We start from the raw sequence: 22,979 nt of genomic DNA, 5'->3' as shown, positions 1-22,979 counted from the left end.
GTTTCTGCCTGTCACTTGAAGGGATATTACACTGATGAATTGGCTGGGAAATAAAGCTAGATGATCTCATTCTCAAAAATTTAAAAATAGAACTGCCTTACAATCCAGTAATTCCACTACTGGATATTTACCCAAAGAATATAAAAAGACAAATTCAAATTTAAAAAAAAAATTTTTTTTTTTTCAACGTTTATTTATTTTTGGGACAGAGAGAGACAGAGCATGAACGGGGGAGGGGCAGAGAGAGAGGGAGACACAGAATCAAATTTTTTTTAAATGTTTATTTATTTTTGAGAGAGAGAGAGAGAGAGAGACAGAGTATGAGCAGGGGAGGGACAGAGAGAGAGAGAGAGAGAGAGAGAGGGAGGCACAGAATCCAAAGCAGGCTCCAGGCTCTGACCTGTCAGCACAGAGCCCAATGCGGGGCTCAAATCCACGAACTGTGAGATCATGACCTGAGCTGAAGTCAGATGCTCAACCCACTGAGCCACGTAGGTGCTCTTAAAAACACAAATTATGCTGTTTATCACAGCATTATTTACAATAGCCAAATTATGGAAGCAACCTAACCATCCATTGATAGATGAATGGATAAAGAAGATGTGGTGTATATACGTGTGTGTGTGTGTGTGTGTGTGTGTGTGTGTGTGTGTGTGTGTAATATTATTCAGGCATTAAAAAAGAATGAAGTTTTGCCATTTGCAACAACATTGGTGGAGCTAGAGTATTATGCTAAAAGGAATAAGTCAGAAAAAAACAAATTCTATGATTTTACTCATATGTGGAATTTAAAAAACAAACAAACAAAGAAAAAATAAGAGAGAGAGACAAGCCAAGAAACGGACTCTATAAGAGAGCAAATTGATGGTTACCACAGGGCAGGTGGGGGTGGGTGGGTAAAATAAGTGATAGGGATTAAGAGTACACTTATCACGGTGAGCCCTGAATAAGGTATACAATTGTTGAAAACTATTGCATACTGTATGTCAACTATACTGGAGTTAAAATTTTAAAAAACCAAAAAAAAAAAAAAAAGCAAGCTAGATGACCTTAAAGGTCTCTCTGCCTCTCTCAACTTACAAATTCCATTTTTCAGAGCAGATAAAATGAGATGCTGATGTTTGAAAGAGTCTTACAAATAGTACGCCTATGATATGTATAAGTATACTGCTATTCTTTACACCTGATGTTTTCTCTTATACAGAGGTGGTTTTGTCATATTGATTTACTAAATATTTACAAAATCCCCACTCTGTGCCAGGTCCTGTGTGGAGAAGTGACAATATAGGAAATAAATCAGTCATTGTCCCAACTCCTAAGAGTGTCCCAGGCTTATGAAGGCACAAACAGTTACATACAGTACAGTGTGCTAAAACTTCATGGGGCCAAGGGTTATGTCTGACTTGTTAATTGCCGTATCCATGGCATCTGGCAAGTAACCATTTACTGAATGAAAGGTTGGATGTTTAAGAGAAAACTTCTTGATTGTAGAGTCTGAGCTTAAGGAGTTTGTTATGTAGGGCAAGAATTAAGGAGAGATGAGGATATTCCAGACAAAGAGAAAATAAATACCTCATGCAAAGACAAGGAGGTTCACAAGGTATGCTTTAATTGGGAACTGCAAGTAGTTTGTTATGATTGGAATGTGAAGTGTGAATGGACTAGAGGTAGGTGATGAGGAGGAATGGTGGCAGGTCAGATCATGTAGAAGTTTTATCTTTATCTTAAGAGTAATGAGAAGTTATTAAAGAATTTTAAGCAGGGGAACAGTAAGTTCTCACACAATACTGAGTCACCATTAAAATACTTTAATCCATGCTTCCAGCAGTAGACATTGATTTACTTGAGTCATTTACATTCCTATCAATCATAGAAAAATGTTCACATGTCCATTGCCTTTGTAGCATACTGTGTCCTTTTGTAGTCACTACTTCTTTTAATCCTCACAGGAGTTTAATGAGATGGGTTATATCATTGTTTCATAGATGATAAAACTGAAATAGAGAAAGGGTTAATGACAGTAGGTATCTGATTCCCAGTCTGCATTGCTTTCCCCTGAAAGCAATGGAATAATCTTTCTTTTGTCAGATGGATGTAATTAAAGGAGGGGGAAGAATTTGTAAATGTTAAGATCTTTGGGAGTTTCTCCCCATTACAGAGCAGCAAATTATTGAAGAAGAGGCCTAAACAAAGATGAGCTGTGCTTTGTGGCTCAAATGTGGTTATGCTTTTATAGGAGTGATGGCCGTCACTATCACGGCCTGGCTAATGTGTGCCGGGCACTATCCTAATAACTATGTATGGTTAGTGTGATTAGCCCTCACAGTTACCTTGCGAAGAAAGCATTATCCATCCCCATTTCACAGGTAGAAAAACAGACATTCCTGAAGACTCATAATTAGTGATGGTGGCAGAACCAGATTAGAACTAGGGTCTTCTGAGTCCCAGTCCAGGATTCTTTTCACTGTGGCAGGGAACTGAGAAAGATGATGTCAGAGAGGTCTTACAAAGGAGAGTACAGTAAAGCCATAGCTATGTTATTCGTACATGAAGAGCAGGAGCCCTGGGGCTCATGCCATATGTCAGAGGGCATAACACCTGCTTGGTAAACACCTGTGCTGGTTTACTATCTAAAATTAAAACTACTCAGTCTATCAAGGACATTTCCCCGCCCCCCCCCCCCCAATTCATAACATTTTTCCCCGTGATTCAGTATTCTGTATTTCTTTACTAGTTTTACATGGGAGATTATGGTTTGTTTTTTGGTAGCATGTCATTATTTTCCATATTGGTTTCCCATATCATCCCACTTGATGTGTGAAATAATTGGATAGGATTGTTATTCTCATAACACAGGTTAAGAAGTTGAGACTTGGAGTTTAAGTGACTTTCTCCCAACCCTTGAATAAAGTAGTAGTAGAAACCAGTACAAAATCCCATTGTCTTGAGCATGCATTTATTCATTCATACTATAAATATTTACTTAGCACCTTCTTTGTGCCCAGGTGCTGGTGATACAAAAATGAATATGCACTATCTTAGTCCTTGAAGAATAAAATTAACAGCAGACTAGAGGGATGAGGGCTGCAAGAGAGGTATGAATAATGTATGAGGGGGGTTCATATTTGATAGAGTGATTTATTCTGCCTGGTAGTGGAGGGAAGTTTGTAGAGAGTTGTCGGTCCCTAATGATTTATTCATTAAAAAAAAATCTTTAAGGTTCCTTCTAGCACTGAAATTTTGTTACTTGTGGCTTAATGGTTTGAGGTCTGGCTTTCAGATTCTATAGCATGTTAGCGCATGAATTCTCATTTATAAAATGAACAGCTATTATGTGATAGGCTCTTTAGGTGTTGGGGCATCAAGGACTGGTAAGGTCTTTGCTCTTAATTTCACAACTCAGTAAAAAAAAAATTCACAATTTAGTGAGGAATCAGAACATGTAAACAGGGATTTATAATATCTTGTCAGGTAAACACAGGTAATGAATGATACCAGGCAGAAAAAAGGGAAATGCTTTTTTGTCTGAGGTAGCATGAACAAAAGTCAAGTAAAGGATCCATCGTGTCAAGCCAAAAACCTTGAACTGTGTGTTGGAGCTTTATATAGGAGATTGATACAGCTGGATGTGCATTTTAGTCTAAACTAAATCCTTGAAAGATTCCTCTGGAAATTGGATCAGAGTACTAGAATGAATTCGTTATCTATCTCTCTTGCTATCACAGATTTCTTTTTTTTAATAATTTTTTTAATGTTTGTTTATTTTTGAGAGATAGAGACATAGCGTGAGTGGAGGAGGGGCAGAGAGAGAGAGAGAGAGAGAGAGAGAGAGAGAGACAGAATCCGAAGCAGGCTCCAGGCTCCAAGCTGTCAGCACAGAGCCCGACATGGGGCTCGAACCCATGACTGTGAGATTATGACCTAAGCCAAAGTCAGATGCTTAACTGACTGAGCCACTCAGGTGCCCTTACCCCAAATTTCTTAATTTCAGAAAAGATATATTTAAAAAATGAATACAAAACAGTGCTCCAAAACAAAAACGGGACATAAATAAACCATTGTCATGGAAGATAGAAAGCAAAGATCAGATTGATGACAGCAGAAAAAACCACAGCTTAAAATATGTGGAAAAGAAAACTCCTAGGAAGATAAGAGTAGTTGAGAGAATACATATAAGAAGCAGGAAGGAGTCCTAGATCATCTTAAAGGGTAAATTAAAAATTAATGAAAATTCTGCATTTGAAACAGAAAGGACAGTCTTCATCTTACAGTGAGCAAAAGGTAGCAGAATTTTGATCCTAAGCTTAAGCCAGATAATTTCGTCCAGAAAGTAAACACCTACTTGAAGAGAACTCCTGCTGTAGTATAGGGGCCTAAGACAGAGGCAGAGCAGAACCTGAGTTAACTACAGATCTCTACAGCAGTATGAAGAAGGAGGAAAGGAAAAGTAGCTCTGCGTGGAAGCAAATGCATTAAATTCCTCCATCCCAAGATAGAGATACTTTTCATAACTGGGAGAAGAGGAATCTCAGTCTTATGTGCTCTTCCATGCCAACATACCCTAAAGTGATGCTTGCCAGTAACCACGTACAGACGCCATAACTCATGTAGAGACTGTATCAGACTTTCCAATCAGAGGAGAGGACAGTGGAAAAACAGACTCACAACTGTAGAGGAAACTCATGCTACTCATGTACACTGTTCAATCTAGTTTTTCACTTATAAGTGTGAATAGAAAGCCCAGGATCTCTAGATACTTAAGGGAAACAAAGCATTAAAGGGAAGGATCAGAAACAGAAAGTAAAACTGGCCCCAGAGGAAATAGATAATTAAAAGAATTTCCAAAAAAATATATGGTATATTCACAGAGATTTTATAGATGTTGCATCCACAAAAACAGTGCTATTAGATTAGAGGATGAAAAAGATTTCTTAGAAATTAAGACTATGATTAAAGAAATCCAGAGGATTAAAAAATACATATAAAAGTGAATTAGTGATACAAAATATAAAGACACTGGGAAAATAGGGGAATAAGGGACAAAAGGGGGTTACTTGAGATTCAAGAAGAATTATAGAATTGGGGCACTAAAGTAGAAAAAATAACCAAAGGCATAATAGAAGAAAAATCCCTCAGCTAAAAAAAGCATGACTCTTCAGATGAAAGGGTGTGCCAGTTATCAAGTCAGATAACTGCACAGACCCCAAGGATGAAGAGAAAGATCTTCAAATCTTTCAAAGAGAATATACACCTAATGTTCCTCATTAGCAATAGTGGGCCAAGGAACAGTATCTTCAGAGGTATGAGGAAAAGTTATTAGACCCAAGAATTCTGTGCCTAATCAAACTAGCACTCAAGAATGCATGAGGTCAAAATAAAGACCTACACAGATACAGATGTAATTACTACCCACAGATAATCTCTGAAAGGCTAAACACTGAATAGTAGCAGTAATTACCTTCAGAGTTGATGGTGATTAAGAATATTCACTTAAAAATAATTTTTACCCAAGTATTAGATTAAAAAGTCAAATAGGACTAAAATTCTTGTAATTTACAGTTGTTCTGGGATCTCTCTTCACCATTGTCTTGACAGTCCCTTTGTATTTCTGTGTTGGTGTTGCTATTTTCTTTATGCTGTGTCTTCCTTATTTTTGGTTTACTTTTGCAGTTTGGTGGAGCTCATCTTCCAGTAGCTTTGAGAAAGTAAATGGGAAGTAAATATTTAATGTCTTCCAACTCTCAAAATGGAGCATCTCTATTCTACCCTCAGATTTGATTGATATACTTTGGCTGAGTCTAGAGTTCTAGAATGGAAATAATTTTCCATCAGTATTTGAAAAACATTGCACTTTTGTCATCTAGCTTTCAGCATTGGCTATTGAAGTCTGAAGCTGTTTTATTCCTGCTTTTTTGTATCTGGCCTTTTTTTTTTTCACTTGAAAAGTTTGTGGCATTTTCTTTATCACCATTGCTCTCAAATTTCATATTTATATCCCTATATTCATCTATTTATTTTGCAAGTGGCTTTGTGGACTCTTTCAATCTTGGAAATTCAAGCCTTCAGCTCTAGGAAATTTGCTTGGCTTATTTCATTGGTGATCTCTTCTGTTTTCTTTGTTTCTTCTTTCTGGAACTCCTGTTATTTAGATTTTGGACCTCCTGGACTGATTCTCCATTTTTCTTATATTTTCTCTATTTCCCTTGCCTTGATTTTTTATTCTTATTTTTGGAGACTTCCCCAACTTCATCTTTCAGTCTGTCTATTGAATTTTTAATTTGTTTTCATGTTTAATTGTGAAGAGCTTATTTATTTATTTATTTATTTATTTTTTTTTTTTTAATTTTTTTTTCAACGTTTATTTATTTTTTTTGGGACAGAGAGAGACAGAGCATGAACGGGGGAGGGGCAGAGAGAGAGGGAGACACAGAATCAGAAACAGGCTCCAGGCTCTGAGCCATCAGCCCAGAGCCTGACGCGGGGCTCGAACTCACGGACTGCAAGATCGTGACCTGGGACGCTTAACCGACTGCGCCACCCAGGCGCCCCTATTTATTTATTTTTAATTAAAGTATCCCGTTCTGTTTCCAGAATCGGTATCTTTGCTTATCCCTGAGATGAATGATAGGCTTTTTAAATAAAAAAAATTTTTTTAAGTTTATTTATTTTTTAGAGAGAGAAAGGCAGAGCATAAATGGGGGAGGGACAGAGACAGAGGGAGACGCAGAATCCCAAGTAGGCTCTGGGCTCTGAACTATCAGCACAGAGACTGACACAGGGCTCAAACTCATGAACTGTGAAATCATGACCAGAGCTGAAGTCGGATGCTTAATCAACTGAGTCACCTAGGTACCCCTAGGGTTTTTTTTTTTTTTTAATATATTTTTCTCCCTGTCTAGTCTGTTTATTCCAAGTGTCCTTTTTTTCCCCATTCATTTTGGTTTCTTCCTCTTAAGTTAGAAGTACCCTGTGGATATTTGGTAATCCTTGGGGATATATGCCCATATTTATAATTGTGGCACTAAAGACTTTAATAGAATTTTAAGTTCATTGTTTGTGTCATTGAATTGTAAATATATAATTGTAAAATGTATACCTTTAAAAGTAATTTGGGGTGCCTAGGTGGCTCAGTTTATTAAGCATCCTACTCTTGATTTTGGCTCAGGTCATGATCTCATGGTTCATGAGATCAAGCCCCGTGTCAAGCTCTGTGCTGACAGAGTGGAGCCTGCTTGGGATTCTCTCTCTCCCTCTCTCTGCTTCTTCTCTACTTGCATGTGTACTCTTTTCTGTCTAAAAATTAAAAAATTTTAAGTAATTTAATAAATTTTTAGAGTTATGCAGTCATTGCTATCTAGTTTTTTTGTTTGTATCGCTATAGAGTAATCCAGCTGGACCATTTGCTGAAACCTCCTGTATTTTATCTTAGAACTGAGGCTGGTAAGAAACCGAGAAGGATCATCTAATCTGCTTTGAGAATAAAAGTTAGACTCCTAGTGTTCTAGGAGCCTAGAAAGGGAAGCGGGGCAGGGGTCTCAGCATTCAGTATATTCTCTTAATTACTCTGTTTTTTATTTGATAGTCTTAACATTTGACTGTGCCTGACATCCCTAATCCAGAAATTCTCTGTTTTCCCTTCCAGAGACTAGACCTCCAGTTTTCTGCTAGGGGTGGGAAGGGCAACCACATAGTGGTGTAGAGTAGGTGAAGAGATTTAGGGATCTAACTACATCTTAAATAACTTTCATTGAATCTGCCTTTAGTACTCTCCCTTTCCCCTCTATTTCATCTTCAAATCCAGAAGTATACAGTGTTACCAGTTCCTATGCCTTTGAGGATTCTGCTTCATAGATAAATAGATTGGTTTTCAGCTTTGAATTCAGCCTCCTTGAGTCAGTTACTGCTCATCCATTAGTCATTGCCTCCCCCCCCCCTTTTTTTTTTTTGCTGCTCTTACCTTCTCTCTTGCTCTCCTCATTCTTCTCGGTTTAATGCCTTTAAAAGACTATTTCTTTATTATAGTTCTAGTGAGATTTCAAGATGTAGATTCCCACGTTCAACTTGCCATCTTTACCAGGCATTCCTGAGGACTGTTCACTTTTAATTCCTTACATTTCTAGATTATTTAAAATATATAATGAGAATCTACTGGCTTTAGATATAATTTAAAATTGTTACTTTTAAAAAAGCAGCTTTATTGAGGCAGTGTTTATATACCATGAAGTTCACCCACCCTAATTGTACAATTTAGTGGGTTTTTTTTAATGTTTATACTTGTGTAGCCATCACCACACTCTACTTTTTAGCACATTCCCATCACCTTGAAAAGTTCCCTTGTTAACTTTTACAGTTCATTCAAACTCCCATGCCCAGCCCTGGAAAACCACTGATCTTCTTTCTGTCTGTATAAATTTGCCCTTCTAGACATTTTATTGAAATGTGCGCATAGCATATAGTCTTGTGTCTAGATTCTTGGCATAAAGTTTGCAAAATTAATCCCTGTTGAATCTTGCATCAGTACTTCATTTCTTTTTAGGTCTCAATAATATTCCATTGTATTGATATACTACATTTTTAATCTGCTCACCAGTTGATGGGCATTTGGGTTGTTTCCACTTTTTGGCTATTAATAATGCTCATTCATGTATAAATTGTATGTGGATGTATATTTTCATTTCTCTTGGATATATACCTAGGAGTGGAATTGCTAGGTCATAAATAAAATTATTTATTTATTTTTTTACTTATTATTTTTAAAAATTTATTTATTTTGAGAGAGATAAAGAGAGTGAGACAGAGCATGTGAGTGAAGGAGGGGTAGAGGGAGAGGGAGAGAGTATCCCAAGCAGGCTCCACACTGTCAGTATAGAGCTCAACGTGGGGCTTGAACTCACAAGCTGTGAAATTGTGAACTAAGCCAAAATCAGGAGTCAGATGTTTAACTGACTAAGCCAGCCAGGCACCCTTACTTATTTTTTTTTTTTAAGTTTATTTATTTTGAGAGACACACACACACACACACACACACACACACACACACACACGGTGCAGGGGAGGGGCAGAGAGAGAGAGGGAGGGAGAGAAGGCCCAAGCAGGCCCTGCACTGTTAGTGCAGAGCCCAGTGTGAGGCTCGAACTCACGAACTGTGAGATCATGACCTGAGCCAAAATCAAGGGTTGGATGCTTCACTGACTGAGCCATCCAGGTGCCCTCTATGTTTAACATTTTAAGGAACTGCCAGACTATATGTCACAGTGGCTGTTCCATATTATATTCCTACCAGCAATTATGAGGGTTCAAATTCCTCTATATCTTCCTTCACATTTGTTTTTCTCTATCTTTTGATTATAGCCATTTTAGTGGGTGTGAAATGGTATCTCATTGTTGATTTGATTTGCATTTCTCAATGGTTAGTGATGTTGAGCATCTTTTCATGTATTTTTTTTTTTTTGCCATTTGGTTATCTCTTTGGAGAAATGTCTTTCCTGTTGTTGATTCCTAATTTAATTCCAAGGTGTCAAATAATATGTTTTATGTGTTTTTAATCCTTTAAAATTCATTATGATGTGTCTTGTGGCATAGCATATGGTTTATTCTGAAGAATGATCTATATGTGGTTAAAAAGAATGTGTATTCTGCAGATCTTGGGTAGAGTGTCCTATATATGTCAGTTAGGTTGAATTGATTGGTGGTATTGTTCAAATTTTCTATGTCCTTGCTAATTTTTATCCTAGTGCTGTTAATTATTGACATCTCCTTGAGGTCTGTTACAGCTTTTGCTTTCTGCTTGGCTGTTTTGATTCTTTTATGTATATGCACACAGCTAGGCATGTGAGACTGGTGTGGGGCCTCTCTCATGACTGCTGTGACTGTGAGCAGTCCCAGCCAGAATTTGTTTGCCTATCCAGGACTGCAGTCTCAGGCTAGTAGATCTGAGTTGTGGCCTCTTTTGCTACCAGCTCTGGGAGGTTACCTCCGCTGACAGCACCACGGGGCCTGGGCATTGTCCACTGCTCCAAATGAAGGTGAGCCCTCTTAGATGATGTAGTTATAACCTGCCTTGCCCTGGAAGCGCCCCCACTCTGATGGGGCTGGGGCAGGCGGGATGGATGGAAGCAGCCCTGGGCCAGAGCATCGGAGGTTCCTACTGCTTTTACCCAAAGTTCAGCAGGTTTTATGTCATAAGCATTTCTCAGCAATATATGTAGACCTCCTAGAAGTATTGGAACACACCAAGCATGTTTCCATCTCAGGATCTTTGTACTCCTTCTACCTGCCGTGAATATTCTTTTCCCAAAGAGTCCCATGGCTTGCTGTCTCAGTTCATTCAGGCCTCTGCTTATATAACTTCTCATTAGAGAGCCCTTTCCATGACTACTCTATCTAAATTAACATTCCCCATTCCTAACCAATTACTGCTCTCATACATGTACCTTATTACTACCTGGCACTTTGGTAATTAATTTTGACTGTATTCTCTTCTAAAATGCAAGCATAGGACCAGGGTCTATATTTGTTTTGTTCTTTAATATAGCCTCAGAGCCTAAAATAGAGCCAGGTACACAGTGAATGAATACATGAGTTGAAGTCACTGCTTTTGTTAAAATAGAGGTTTGTGGTTATTAGACATAATAACAATTTAGTTGATTCCTCACATCCTTCTAGCTCCTTAGCATTTATTTACAAAATGTTTTTATGCCCACATCACTTCATTTCATCCTCCTTTGGCCCTCAGGCAGAGAGCTGCTATCATTATCCCCATTTTATAGACAAGAAACTTGTGGCTCAGGGCGGGACAGCTCTGCCTAAGGACACAGGGATAAAAAGTAAAAATTTGGGTTAAAAACCTATATCTCTTGATAGTGGTAGTTTTTTCTTTTATGTTTATTTATTTTGAGAGAGAGAGAGCATACTATTGGGTTCAACCACCAGCAGGGGAGGGGCAAAGAAAGGGAGAGAGGGAGAATCCCAAGTAGGCTCCTGCATTGTCAATGCAGAGCCTGACGCGGGGCTCAAACTCACAAAATTGTGAGACTATGACCTGAGACGAAATCAAGAGCCAGCTGACTGAGCCACCCAGGTGCCCTGATACTGGTGGTTGTTAATATTACCACCCAAAGCCATTACCTGTGGAAAACAGAATGTGTTGCTAAGAAAGATGATGAAAAGCCCTTTTCTACAGAGTTAAAGGAAGCAAATAAACATGTGAAATTGTGCTTATAGTATATATCGGGAGCCCCAGGGCCACGGCATGATGAAGAGATTGCTGAGTAACTTTGTTCCCATTTTGGGTTTCTAGTTAAATTTTTGTCGAGTGGAATAGTGGAGAGAAAAGAAATAGTAGAGAGCAGAAAGATATCAAAATACGTGATTTGACAGGGAAAGACCTCTGTTGGATTTCAGAACGGGAAGTAATTTAAGGTTACCCCTCCAATTATACCCCTCCTCTTCCTCCACATGCTTCAAACGATGAATCTTGAGACCAAGAGGATCAATTCATCACCTGTTGGCACCAAAGCTAGTTGCTTCCATATACCCAGGACTGCCAATTTTTAATTAAAAGTTATGACCTGCACCAACAGTCCTGTTCAAATCCATGAGATTGCCAGTTTTCCTCCCTTAGTATGTCAAATGTGGTAAAGATCAGTCTCCCACACAGTAGTTCTTGCCTAGTATTCCACTAGGTAAGTTCCTTCACTTATTTCCTGTCATTCTGACTCCTGGCTTTCCTCTCTCCAGAAGATACAGAAAGGAGTAAGGAATTATAATGATAAACTTTGTGAAATTTCAAACTTTTGATCTCTTTCCCACATTTTGTACTTTGTTACCTGTTCAGTGAAGAGAGTCAAATTCATAGAATAAGGGAAGGAACTATGAGCTTGTGTTCAGAGTTTGGACTAGGTAAGGCAAGTAGAGAATCTGTAAGCTGGCTTCCTAATCCACAAGTAGGCTTTGGGTGGGAGAAGGAAACCTCCAAGAGACTAGTGGATAGTAGTAGCTAAAAGAAAAGGGAGAAGCTGACTGAGTTCCTGGGACTGGCTACACGAAGGTGGAGAGTTTGGAGTCTGATTCGGGTGTGAGAAGGGGTGTCTGAATGAGATTACTCCTGGGGTTTGGCAATTCTGGTAGCTTAAGTCTCATGTCAGCTGGACCTGATGAAACCGGCTTTTCTCTGCTATATAGAATGTGAAGACGGTGTCTGAGACTCCTGCAGTGCCACCAGTTTCAGAAGATGAAGATGATGATGATGATGCTACCCCTCCTCCAGTGATTGCTCCACGCCCAGAGCACACAAAATCTGTGAGTCTTTGGAGATGTGGACAGCTTTGGGATTTGACAGAGCTTACAGGGGGAGTTATAAGGCCTAGAGGCCTAGAGGTTTAATGCTGTGGTAAGGGTCCTTGGGTTTTTGCAGCTGGTGAAATCACAGAACCACCTTGACTGAAAAGTACTTTCTGTATGATTAAAGATATGAGATAGTGTCTTTATTTATCACTGGTTTGCAGGTAGTCCTGAAGTATCCCAGATAATTGGTGTTTATACCAACCTAACTCTAGTTTGCTTAGCCTGTTCCTCACAGACAGGAAGATATATAGAATTAATGTTACTTAGTGCAGGACTTACATAAATTATTCTAGTCTCCTGGGAAGCAACAAAGCAGCCTGCTGCAGATCTTTTCTTCTCTGTTAAATGTGTAGCATTCTACCTCTTAGAACATCATTGATGATACTGAAAGGCCCAAAGGAATTTATAAATATGTTAGTGCTATTAATATGCTGGACATCAGGAGTGCATTTTGATGCTGGATATTGGCAGTGATTTTTATTTAACTTCCTTTGAGGTTCTTGCATTTCAAAATAGCCACAGTCCCTCTGCCCTCACTTTGCACAATCTGGTCCCCATGCCTTTTACTTGATTTAGCATCAGTGCACACTAACCTATCATCAGATGATACTCTATTAGATGATTCTTTGTTTGGAATTTTAATATGACAAGAGCTTTACAATGAAAGAATGATCTAGGGCTTACACTCTGTGCTAATACAAAAAAAAAAAAAAAGGCTGCCTTTTGAGTAGAGGATTCAGGGAGCTGTTCAACCATAAGTTGATTGACTGACTATAGGAGATGCTGTGACGGAAATTTAAGGGGTTTAGATGAACTTTTAGGATGAGAACTTTTATTTATTTATTTTTTTTAATTTTTTTTTTCAACGTTTATTTATTTTTGGGACAGAGAGAGACAGAGCATGAATGGGGGAGGGGCAGAGAGAGAGAGGGAGACACAGAATCGGAAACAGGCTCCAGGCTCCGAGCCATCAGCCCAGAGCCCGACGCGGGGCTCGAACTCACGGACCGCGAGATCGTGACCTGGCTGAAGTCGGACGCTTAACCGACTGCGCCACCCAGGCGCCCCTAGGATGAGAACTTTTAAACAGAATCTGTGGAATCACCCTTTCTGTAGGTCACAATGAGCTTCACAATTGGAGAGTTGTCAAGATAGCTCACCTTGATACGGCCTTTTTTCAGTTTGCAAGCATGTTTATTTAAAAAAAAATTTTCCTACTAAACCAAGAACTTCTCAAAAACAGAGGAAATATATATGTATGAATAGTGCTTAACATAGTTCTTGGCAGATAACAGAAAGGAAGTAAATATCTAGGGGCGCCTGGGTGGCGCAGTCGGTTAGGCGTCCGACTTCAGCCAGGTCACGATCTCGCGGTCCGTGAGTTCGAGCCCCGCGTCAGGCTCTGGGCTGATGGCTCGGAGCCTGGAGCCTGTTTCCGATTCTGTGTCTCCCTCTCTCTCTGCCCCTCCCCCGTTCATGCTCTGTCTCTCTCTGTCCCCAAAATAAATAAATGTTGAAAAAAAAAATTAAAAAAAAAAAAGGAAGTAAATATCTAATGAACAAATGAATTGGTAAATTTGATCTTCATAGCATTCCCTTCTTTTTTTTTAATTTTTTAAAATATTCATTTTATGAGAGAGAAAGAGACAGACAGTGTAAGCAGGGGAGGGGCAGAGAAAGAGGGAGACACAGAATCTTCTGAAGCAGGCTTCAGGCTCCGAGCTATCAGCACAGAGCCTGATGCGGGGCTCGACTCATGAACTGTGATATCATGACCTGAGCTGAAGCTGGTTGCTTAACCAACTGAGCCACCCAGGCACCCCAATTCATAGTATTCCTTTCTAAAAGGACACTGTTAATTCCTAATTTATGTTGTGTATGTGAGAACAAGGAAGGCCATTCCACCCACAGAGGATGGACCTGGGGCACAGAAGAAGAGGAGCATAGATTTTGACCTAGGAGAAGGGATGAGTTTATTGGGATTTGTTCTTCTGTGGATGTTCTAACACACATGTGTAAGAGGCTCCTGAGCATCACCTGTGCTAACAAAGACTGGCCTTGCCAAATTCTTGCACCAACAATGCAGGTATACACACGGTCTGTGATTGAACCGCTTCCTGTTACTCCAACTCGGGATGTGGCTACATCTCCCATTTCACCTACTGAGAATAATACCATTCCACCAGATGCTCTGACCCGGAATACTGAGAAGCAGAAGAAGAAGCCTAAAATGTCTGATGAGGAGATCTTGGAGAAATTACGTAAGCACTTTGTAGCCTTCTCGACTTGCCTTTTGTATGTGACTGGATGAGCACAAAGATGGAAAACCATTGCTAAAAGGATCCTGGTCCTAGGCTTGTTCTATGTGGCTGGCTGGCTATGCTTGATTTCTTAGCCACGTAAGGTTTGCTTCTCACCTTGCCCCTGCAGCCACCTCCTCTGTCTCAGCAGCCCTGATAGAATATCACGTTAGAATGGAAATGTGATGAGAGTGTGGATTGCTCACTTCAAGGGCTAGGTATCTCTCAACCTTAGGCATGGGTTATGGAGATGAAAAATAGCTTTTATCTAGTGAATAGTCTGGAATGTTGTGTTGAGAAAGACTGAGGCCTTATTCATACCTGGTCAGAAAGATTCCTGTGATTATCGATGCTTGCCATTGACCAAGGAGAAGACGGATCTGCCATCTTGGTTGTAGGAAAAGAGTGAAGGGAAAGTAACATTTTTTGTGAGCCTGTGCTATGTACCAAATGACAAGGTATTTCCTTGATTTTTTTTTTGTTGTTAATTTATTCCTTATGAAGATAGACATTATAATCTTCATTTTTTACAGTTAAGGTATTTGAGGCTCTGGTTATGCTAAATACCCTGCCCAAAGATCACACAGCCAGAAAGTAACAGGGCTGAGGTTAGAGCCCTTGTGCTTCTGTAATGAAAGCATGCTGCCTCTTGGTCTCAGGTGGTAACTTCTATTTCACTTTCTTTAGTGGCAAGAAATGAGGGTGTGTAAGAATAGCTTGTTGCTGTGTTTCAGTAAACTGTAAGAGAATTTCTGCCTGAAGGAAGGACTAGGTTAGTGTTTGGGCTTGGAAAAATCATTTGATGAGGACTTCAATTTATTCTTTGTACCTATTTAGTTCTTTTTTACTAAAAATTTTTTTTAAATGTTTATTTAGTTTTGAGAGAGAGACAGACAGAGTGAGAGCAGGGGAGGGGCAGAGAGAGAGGGAGACACAGAATGTGAAGCAGGCTCCAGGCTCTGAGCTGTCAGCACAGAGCCCGATGTATGGCTTGAACCCATGAGCCATGAGATCATGACCTGAGCTGAGATCAGACACCTAACTGACTGAGCCACCCTGGCACCCCTGTACCTATTTACTTATAAAGGGGATTTGATGTGACTTATTTGGCCAAATCTGCAAACTAGCATTGCTTTTTAAAGCCTAGGTTTCTGGTTCTTTAGCTTAGCCACTTTCAATTGCTTCCTGATAATTCTTATTTGACTTTTTAAAAAATGTCACTCTTAATAGTTGCCCTTGCCCAGAGCCCTTATGAAATGAAGTAGGAAAAGCCACTTATCTAGCCATCTGTTTACTCCTATATGTAGTGTTTTTCTCTGAACCAGATTTGTTTTAAAGCAATAATACTTAGAACATAGAATTAGGAACAGCAGACTAGCCTGGGAGTTAAAGGCACTTGGGTTGAAGCCCCAGCCTTGCCACTGACTTGGGGTCTTGGGCAATTTCCTATTGTTCTCTAGGCTTCCCTTTTCTCATCTTTTAGATTAGGATGTTAATAACTGTCTTATTTGGGGGCGCCTGGGTGGCGCATTCGGTTAAGCGTCCGACTTCAGCCAGGTCACGATCTCGCGGTCCGTGAGTTCGAGCCCCGCGTCGGGCTCTGGGCTGATGGCTCGGAGCCTGGAGCCTGTTTCCGATTCTGTGTCTCCCTCTCTCTCTGCCCCTCCCCCGTTCATGCTCTGTCTCTCTCTGTCCCAAAAATAAATAAACGTTGAAAAAAAAAATTAAAAAAAATAAATAAATAACTGTCTTATTTGTAAATCAAATGAGATAATATATGTGAAAAGTATCAAATATTAGTAATTGGTGTTGGGGAGAGTGGGAGACCAAAAACCAAAGTCCTAATCTTAGTTCTGACCACCAATTTGCTGTGTGACCTTGGGAAGAAGTATCTTCCCTTCTGTGGGCCTTGGTTTCACCATCTAGATGGTGAAACCCAACCTCTCTCATACCTTTGTGTCTTTGCACTTGATATACTTCCTTCTGTAACCCCTTCTTGACTTTCCTCTCCCTGGCTAACTCCTACTTACTCTGTAAAAATCAGATATCACTTCCTTTCTGAAGACTTTCCAGTCTGTATTTTATGCCTCTTTCTGTATTACAATTGGATTTTCATGGAACTTTACGCTTACTTTTCTATTTCTTCCATGAGACTGAACTTCTTTTTTTTTTTTTTTTTCAACGTTTATTTATTTTTGGGACAGAGAGAGACAGAGCATGAACGGGGGAGGGGCAGAGAGAGAGGGAGACACAGAATCGGAAACAGGCTCCAGGCTCTGAGCCATCAGCCCAGAGCCCGACGCGGGGCTCAAACTCACGGACCGCGAGATCGTGACCTGGCTGAAGTCGGACGCTTAACCGACTGCGCCACCCAGGCGCCCCGAGACTGAACTTCTTGAGAGCAGGGACTGTTTTAACTATGTCTCATCTATCCCTTTATTCCTAGTATTCAACATAGGGCTTGGTACATAGTAAGTGGGCATATTAAATGAGTAAATGTTTATTGAATGAATGAATTTAAAAATGAATGGTGGCCTTTAGGAGTTTAGAAATGGAATAGAATACGATGAATAAAAGCCGTAAGGAGATGAAATTTTTGGTTGAAACTTACGGGCAAGAGCTGAGGATGTACTGAGTATGGTTTTGGGTGTTGGAGATAGTTTTTTAATCCTTGCCAGCTCAAGGGTTTGGGGAACATGGGCCCTGCTTTGTATCTTGATCTGGGAAAAAATGATTCATGGTCTCTGTTTCTTTCAAAGGGAGCATAGTGAGTGTGGGCGATCCTAAGAAGAAATATACACGGTTTGAGAAGATTGGACAAGGGTTAGTAGGGGCATTTTCTTTCCCTAGAGAAATGACTTAAAAATTGTGTATGCTGGTATATATGATTTTGCTTTTGTTTTGCCTCTCATAAACCTTGTTCTTTCTCTACCTCATCCCTCACCCATCTGGAAGTGTTATGTTAGGCTGACTTCAGGTTTGGCAGAATTATGCTTAGTATGAGAGATGTGCCATTTAGCTGACCATGTTGCTAAAAATAACCCTTCAGTGAGAGTGCAAAAGCCATTTATTTTCTTAGCACAAAACCTGCTTCCCAAATTACAGCTCTGCTTTTTCAGATTAACCCTGTTGACCTGGCGCTGAGACCTACCAGCACTAATGTGAAATGGAAGACTCTGAACTACAGACCCTTCTGCTAGTGTAATGGGACCTGCTTTTCTAGGTGGATGCCAGGATTCATGTCTCCTGCTCTCTGATTTCTTCTGTGAATCTTGCATGCTGCCCTCAGTGTACTGAAGTCAGCAATTCTTAACTGAGTTCCTGTTTATGTGCTAGGCACTATGAATACAGCTATGAATCTGATACAAACTCTGTCTTCAAAGACCTCATGTTTATGATAAGTCTTAAAAGTGTTTGGCCATTATTTTGAGCAAAAGAAGCCAGATATAAAAGAGCAGACACTATATGATGTGTGTTTATGTGAAGTTCAAGAGAAGGCAAAACTCATTTATGCTAATAGAAGTCAGAAAAATGATTGTGTCTGGGAAGGGCATGTGAATTGGGAAGGGGCATAAGGAACCTTTGGGGTGATCTTAATGGTGAACACATGGGTGTGTACATACCGAAAAATCATCAAGTTGCACACTGAAAATTTGTGCAGTTTACTTTAGTCAAGTCATATCTCTGTATAAAAAAGCAAAATAATGAGATTTCTATAGACCTACCCAAATAGCTAAAATTAAAGAGAAACTGGAAAAAAAAAGCACCTGACTTACAGAAAGCTCTCAGTTAATTGAATGAAAGCATTTTTGCTAATGAAGTCTTTGAAGTTTTCTGTTTTAGTTTTCTTTCTTATGAATCCAAGAACTTCTGAAAATGAAGTATTGCATTATATAATGATGTGTTTGTACATCATTCTACAGCTTACATCTGTTATTTGCATCTGTCGTTTAATTTAATCCTCAAAATAACCCTGGACATGAGTGGATCTTATTTTTTTCCTGGTCCAGTGCTTTTCCTACCAGACATGTTTTTGCGAGTCTGAACTGATAAAAGGTAGTTAACACCTATAAGAGAAATCATATTGCTTGTCTCAAAATAACCTGGGATGGCATTTCCTTTAGCTAACTACATTACAATATTAAGAATGTAGAAGAAAGGTGCATGGACAAGTGTGGGCAAGTCAGGTTGCATCTCTGGACTTCAATTTCTTTATCTGTAAATTTAAGAGAGGGCTTGTGGACTCAGAGCCTTTCACTTCCAGAACTTCTGACTTTTCTTTCTTTTTTTTTTTTTAATTTTTTAAACGTTTATTTATTTTTGAGAGAGATAGAGAGTCAGAGTGCAAGCAGGGGAGGGGCAGGGAGAGAGGGAGACACAGATGTTGAAGCAAGCTCCAGACTCTGAGCTGTCAGCACAGAGACCAACATGGGGCTCGAATTCACAAACTGCGAGATCATGACTTGAGTCGAAGTTGATACTTAAACGACTGAGCCACCCAGGTGCCCCTCTGACTTTTTTTTTTTAATTCAGAAATGAACATCAGAAATGTAACATATATAGGCATAAATAGGCAACATCTGAAAAATGTTTTTTCCTTGCTTTTTTGACAGGTCTGTTAGTGTGCTAAGGGAGGAATGAAAAATGAATTAAGCTCCTACACATTCCATGATTTTAAAATGCCACAGGGCACCTGGCTGGCTCAGTTGGTAGAACATGCAACTCTTGATCTGAGGGTCGTGAGTTCAAGCCCCATGTTGGGCATGGAGCCTACTTAAAAAAAATAGTAAAAAATAAATGCTACACAAATATGATGAATTGATAGTTATAATTTTTGTTTGCTTTTTATACCTTAAGACCTGAAGAATTTTTTTTTTACCTGGAATTCATATGTCTTTTTTTAAGGTACAAATAATCAAGTATTAACTAGTGGGCCTGACATCTAAATCTCTGTAATCATGGAGACATAGTCCCAAAATGTCCAGTCCCTTGGGGCCTGGGCATATTTGCCCTTTAAGAATGATGCTTATGGTAGGATGGAAGAAGATGAGTATAGGAAAATAGACACCGGCTTAATGACAGAAAATGACTAGAGATAGAATGATCAGGCAGTGGGAAGGTAACTGCCAATACAAATAATCCACTTCTTATAGCCCGTATCTTATGATCGCAATTTCCTGGCATATAGGTATACTTCTAACTAAAGAGTGGTGGTGTGGAAGCTGGTGACCATAATTTTGAGCTGCAAGGCCTACAAGTGACTTTTCTCCCTAAACAGACCTGATTTCCCTGGGTAGCATAATCTCAGGGCTTGCCTGGAATGCATTTGGTAATATATAGACTTTAAGATTTCTTCAAATTACACATATGTATCTGACATACAGCATGTACAGTTATAAATGTTGTTGCATATCACTCACCTACAGATATACAGGGTTCATGGTTATAGGCATAAAATTAACTTTTTAGTTATTTAGAACGGACATGATTCCTTTCCTAGCATTATTCATAGTTTGTCTCTGCCTTTCTTCTTCCCACTCTCTTTCTCTGTTTGTATGTGTGAGAGTGTGTGTGTGTGTGTGTGTGTGTGTGTGTGTGTGTGTGTGTATATGTTTGTGTATTATACATGTACGTGTGTGTATATGAGGTTATTTTTACCTTGGGGATGGGGTGAATTATATGTGCTTGAAAAACCATATTTAATATTTTATGTTTGAAAAAATGAAAAATAAAAACCTATTTTACAATATAAACTGCAAAATAAAATTCACATATCCTCTTGATAGGATAAGTGATTAAAAAATCACTGTTCTAAAGGTTCATAGGATTAAAGCACCATGAGATTAATTTTCTATTTTTTAGTACTTACAGTTTTTTAATGTAAATTATAATTGAATATAACACAGATAAGTGTACAACTCAATGAATTTTATAAAATGAACACACCCATGTAACCAGTACCTACATTAAGAAATAGAACATTACTATTACCCCAGAAGTCCGTATTTCTTTTTCTAAAAATATAAGCAGGTCAACCCTCCCCGCCCCCTCCCTCCACCTCATTCTGAACATTTCCCTTGGACCCCTTTCCCCTCACTCACCCCTGGTTGAAAACCATAGATCTGACCTTACTAAGGTTTACAAATGAAGAGTTTGAGGCTGCAAGGGGTTAAAGGAACCTGCCAAGGGTGATGGAGAAGAGGGGAGGAAGAGCAAGAACAGGAAACTAGTATATAATCAAGACCTGTTATATTCTAGGCACTTGGCTAAGTGCTTTATGAACTAATTGATTTAAATTCTCTTATAGTCTCTTATCGCTTATCTTCACTTCGCCAACGAGAAAAGTGAAGCTCAGAGAAATTAAATCACTTGTTCAAGATCATATAGCTTGTAGATACTAGGTAGACGTTTCATTTTGGAACCTAAGTCTTTTGGCCCCTGGAGCCTGTGTTCTCTTTCTGCCATGTACTGCCTCTCACATATGAGAATAGAGAAGGGGGAGGGGGGATTGGGGAGGGTTATTTTTGCTGCTATTATTATTAACACTTGCATTGCCAGGTCGTATGTAGATCTACATTTGACAAATGTCACTTCATTTAATACCTGCGTTGTTTTTTTCTCTCTCTCTCTCACCTGTCACGTAGTGCTTCAGGCACTGTGTACACTGCAATGGATGTGGCCACAGGACAGGAGGTGAGTATTAACCACCGACTCTTGCTCCTTCAGTTCTACTGTTTCTTTTTATGTTTGGTTAATTTTTAGTTCTTCTTAGCTCAATAGGGACACTTCTAGTTTCTCACTATAGAAGACTAGAACTAAACAGAGGAGTAACATAATGAGACTTACAGATTTTGGAAAAAGTCTCTTGTGGCTACAGCATGGAGAACAGATTGGAGGAGTTCAGCTTGGAGCAGGTGAGTCAGGTGGTTATTGCATAATTTTAGGTGAGAGGTGATGGTTTGGACTGAGGCAGTAGCATAGTATGAATGGGAGGAAGTGGCTGGATTTGAGGGGTACACGGGTAGATTTGCCAGAATCTGGGGATTGATGAATGTGAGGATGACTCACAAGTGAGTGATCCTAGTTAAGTAGAAAGTAAAAAGGTGGAGGTATAGGTTTGAAGAAGTTGGATATTGTCTGAGAGATCTTCTTGTGGCACTGCCTAGTGGTGGATGATTGTTTATACAAGTTTGGTGTTTGGTAGAGAAATCTGACGTAGAAGAGATTTAAACACACATCTCTTGACTCCTGATGTAGTGATCCTTTCGTTAGTCTGCGCCCAGAATTCCAGCAGACGTTGAGGTCCTCATTTGGAGGCACCTCTTTGTCTTTCTCATTTCATTAAGCTGGCAGAATTCTGACTTTATTGCTAAGGCCTGCTGACCCTACATCTTCAGCAGAAGGAAGCCATGAAGGGAATATAGAGTACTTGAGTTTTCCTTGCATTCTGTTCTTTGATTGTAGAGCAGGAATGTTGGCAGGTGGGCCGGGGATGGGAGCTGCTCGTGGAAGTTCTTAGTTTGCAGAGTCCTGGGACTCAGACGTTGTGAGAGAGACCTCTTGTTCCCGTGATAGAGTATGGCTCCTGGGAGGGAAGCTACTAAGACCTGCTTGTGGATGTTTGGTGGTTGAAACCCCTGGTATACTGGAGCAGTCATGGTCAATAGGAATAGCACATATTTCACCTTGCTCTTGTGAGTCTTTTACAAGCATCAAAACCAAATATTGAGGCTCCGTTGACGGTAGGTCAACTTAAAAAACAAAATAATTATTTAAGGATTTAGTCATTGTTCTTTGAGATGAATTCAATAACCTAGACGCTTACTGTTGTTAGCACTTAAATGATTTTAGGCAAGTCATGTTACTTCTCTGAATCTGAATTTTATTTATGAAATGTGCATGATAACATATACATACCTACCAAAAGTGTTGGAAGAATTCAGTAAAGCAACGTACGTGAAAATGCATCATAAACTTGAAGAATTAAAGTTATATATTTATTATATTCAGTAAAAAAATCCATATTTATTATTTTTTATTTGTTCCACAAAGCAATTGCTGAAGATTTGCCTTATGCCACACTTTGTGCTAAGAACTGTGTGAAATATTGAATCCTGTGCAGGCACGCAGACATTAAAATCATATATAAGTGTTAGAGACCACACTTGCCACTGGGCACATATAAAAGTCTTGTAGTGTGGCGAATAGATCGGAGGACAGGAACCTGCGTTAAAGTAATGGTGAGTAAGGAAGGTATTACTGTGCCAGTTTTAAACATGGTGAATTAGAGGCAGAGGTAGAAAAGAGGTGATTATACCAATCCTAAAAAGAACC

General features: G+C 39.4%; 1 protein-coding gene across 3 annotated transcripts in view; it reads left to right on the top strand.

The window, feature by feature from the left end:
• Nucleotides 1-22,979, top strand: part of PAK1 (p21 (RAC1) activated kinase 1) — a 159,899-nt gene that overhangs the window by 115,338 nt on the left and 21,582 nt on the right. For all 3 annotated transcript variants that reach the window (XM_040489452.1, XM_040489453.1, XM_040489451.1), the window contains exons 6-9: nt 12,184-12,300; nt 14,432-14,606; nt 17,405-17,468; nt 21,290-21,338. In XM_040489452.1, the coding sequence (XP_040345386.1) occupies nt 12,184-12,300; nt 14,432-14,606; nt 17,405-17,468; nt 21,290-21,338 (405 nt within the window). The remainder of the gene's footprint in view (nt 1-12,183; nt 12,301-14,431; nt 14,607-17,404; nt 17,469-21,289; nt 21,339-22,979) is intronic.

The sequence above is a fragment of the Herpailurus yagouaroundi genome, unplaced genomic scaffold, assembly GCF_014898765.1.
Source record: "Herpailurus yagouaroundi ecotype Mexico unplaced genomic scaffold, PumYag 180, whole genome shotgun sequence".
Taxonomy (NCBI): domain Eukaryota; kingdom Metazoa; phylum Chordata; class Mammalia; order Carnivora; family Felidae; genus Herpailurus; species Herpailurus yagouaroundi.
This window is presented reverse-complemented; position numbering and strand designations above follow the sequence as displayed.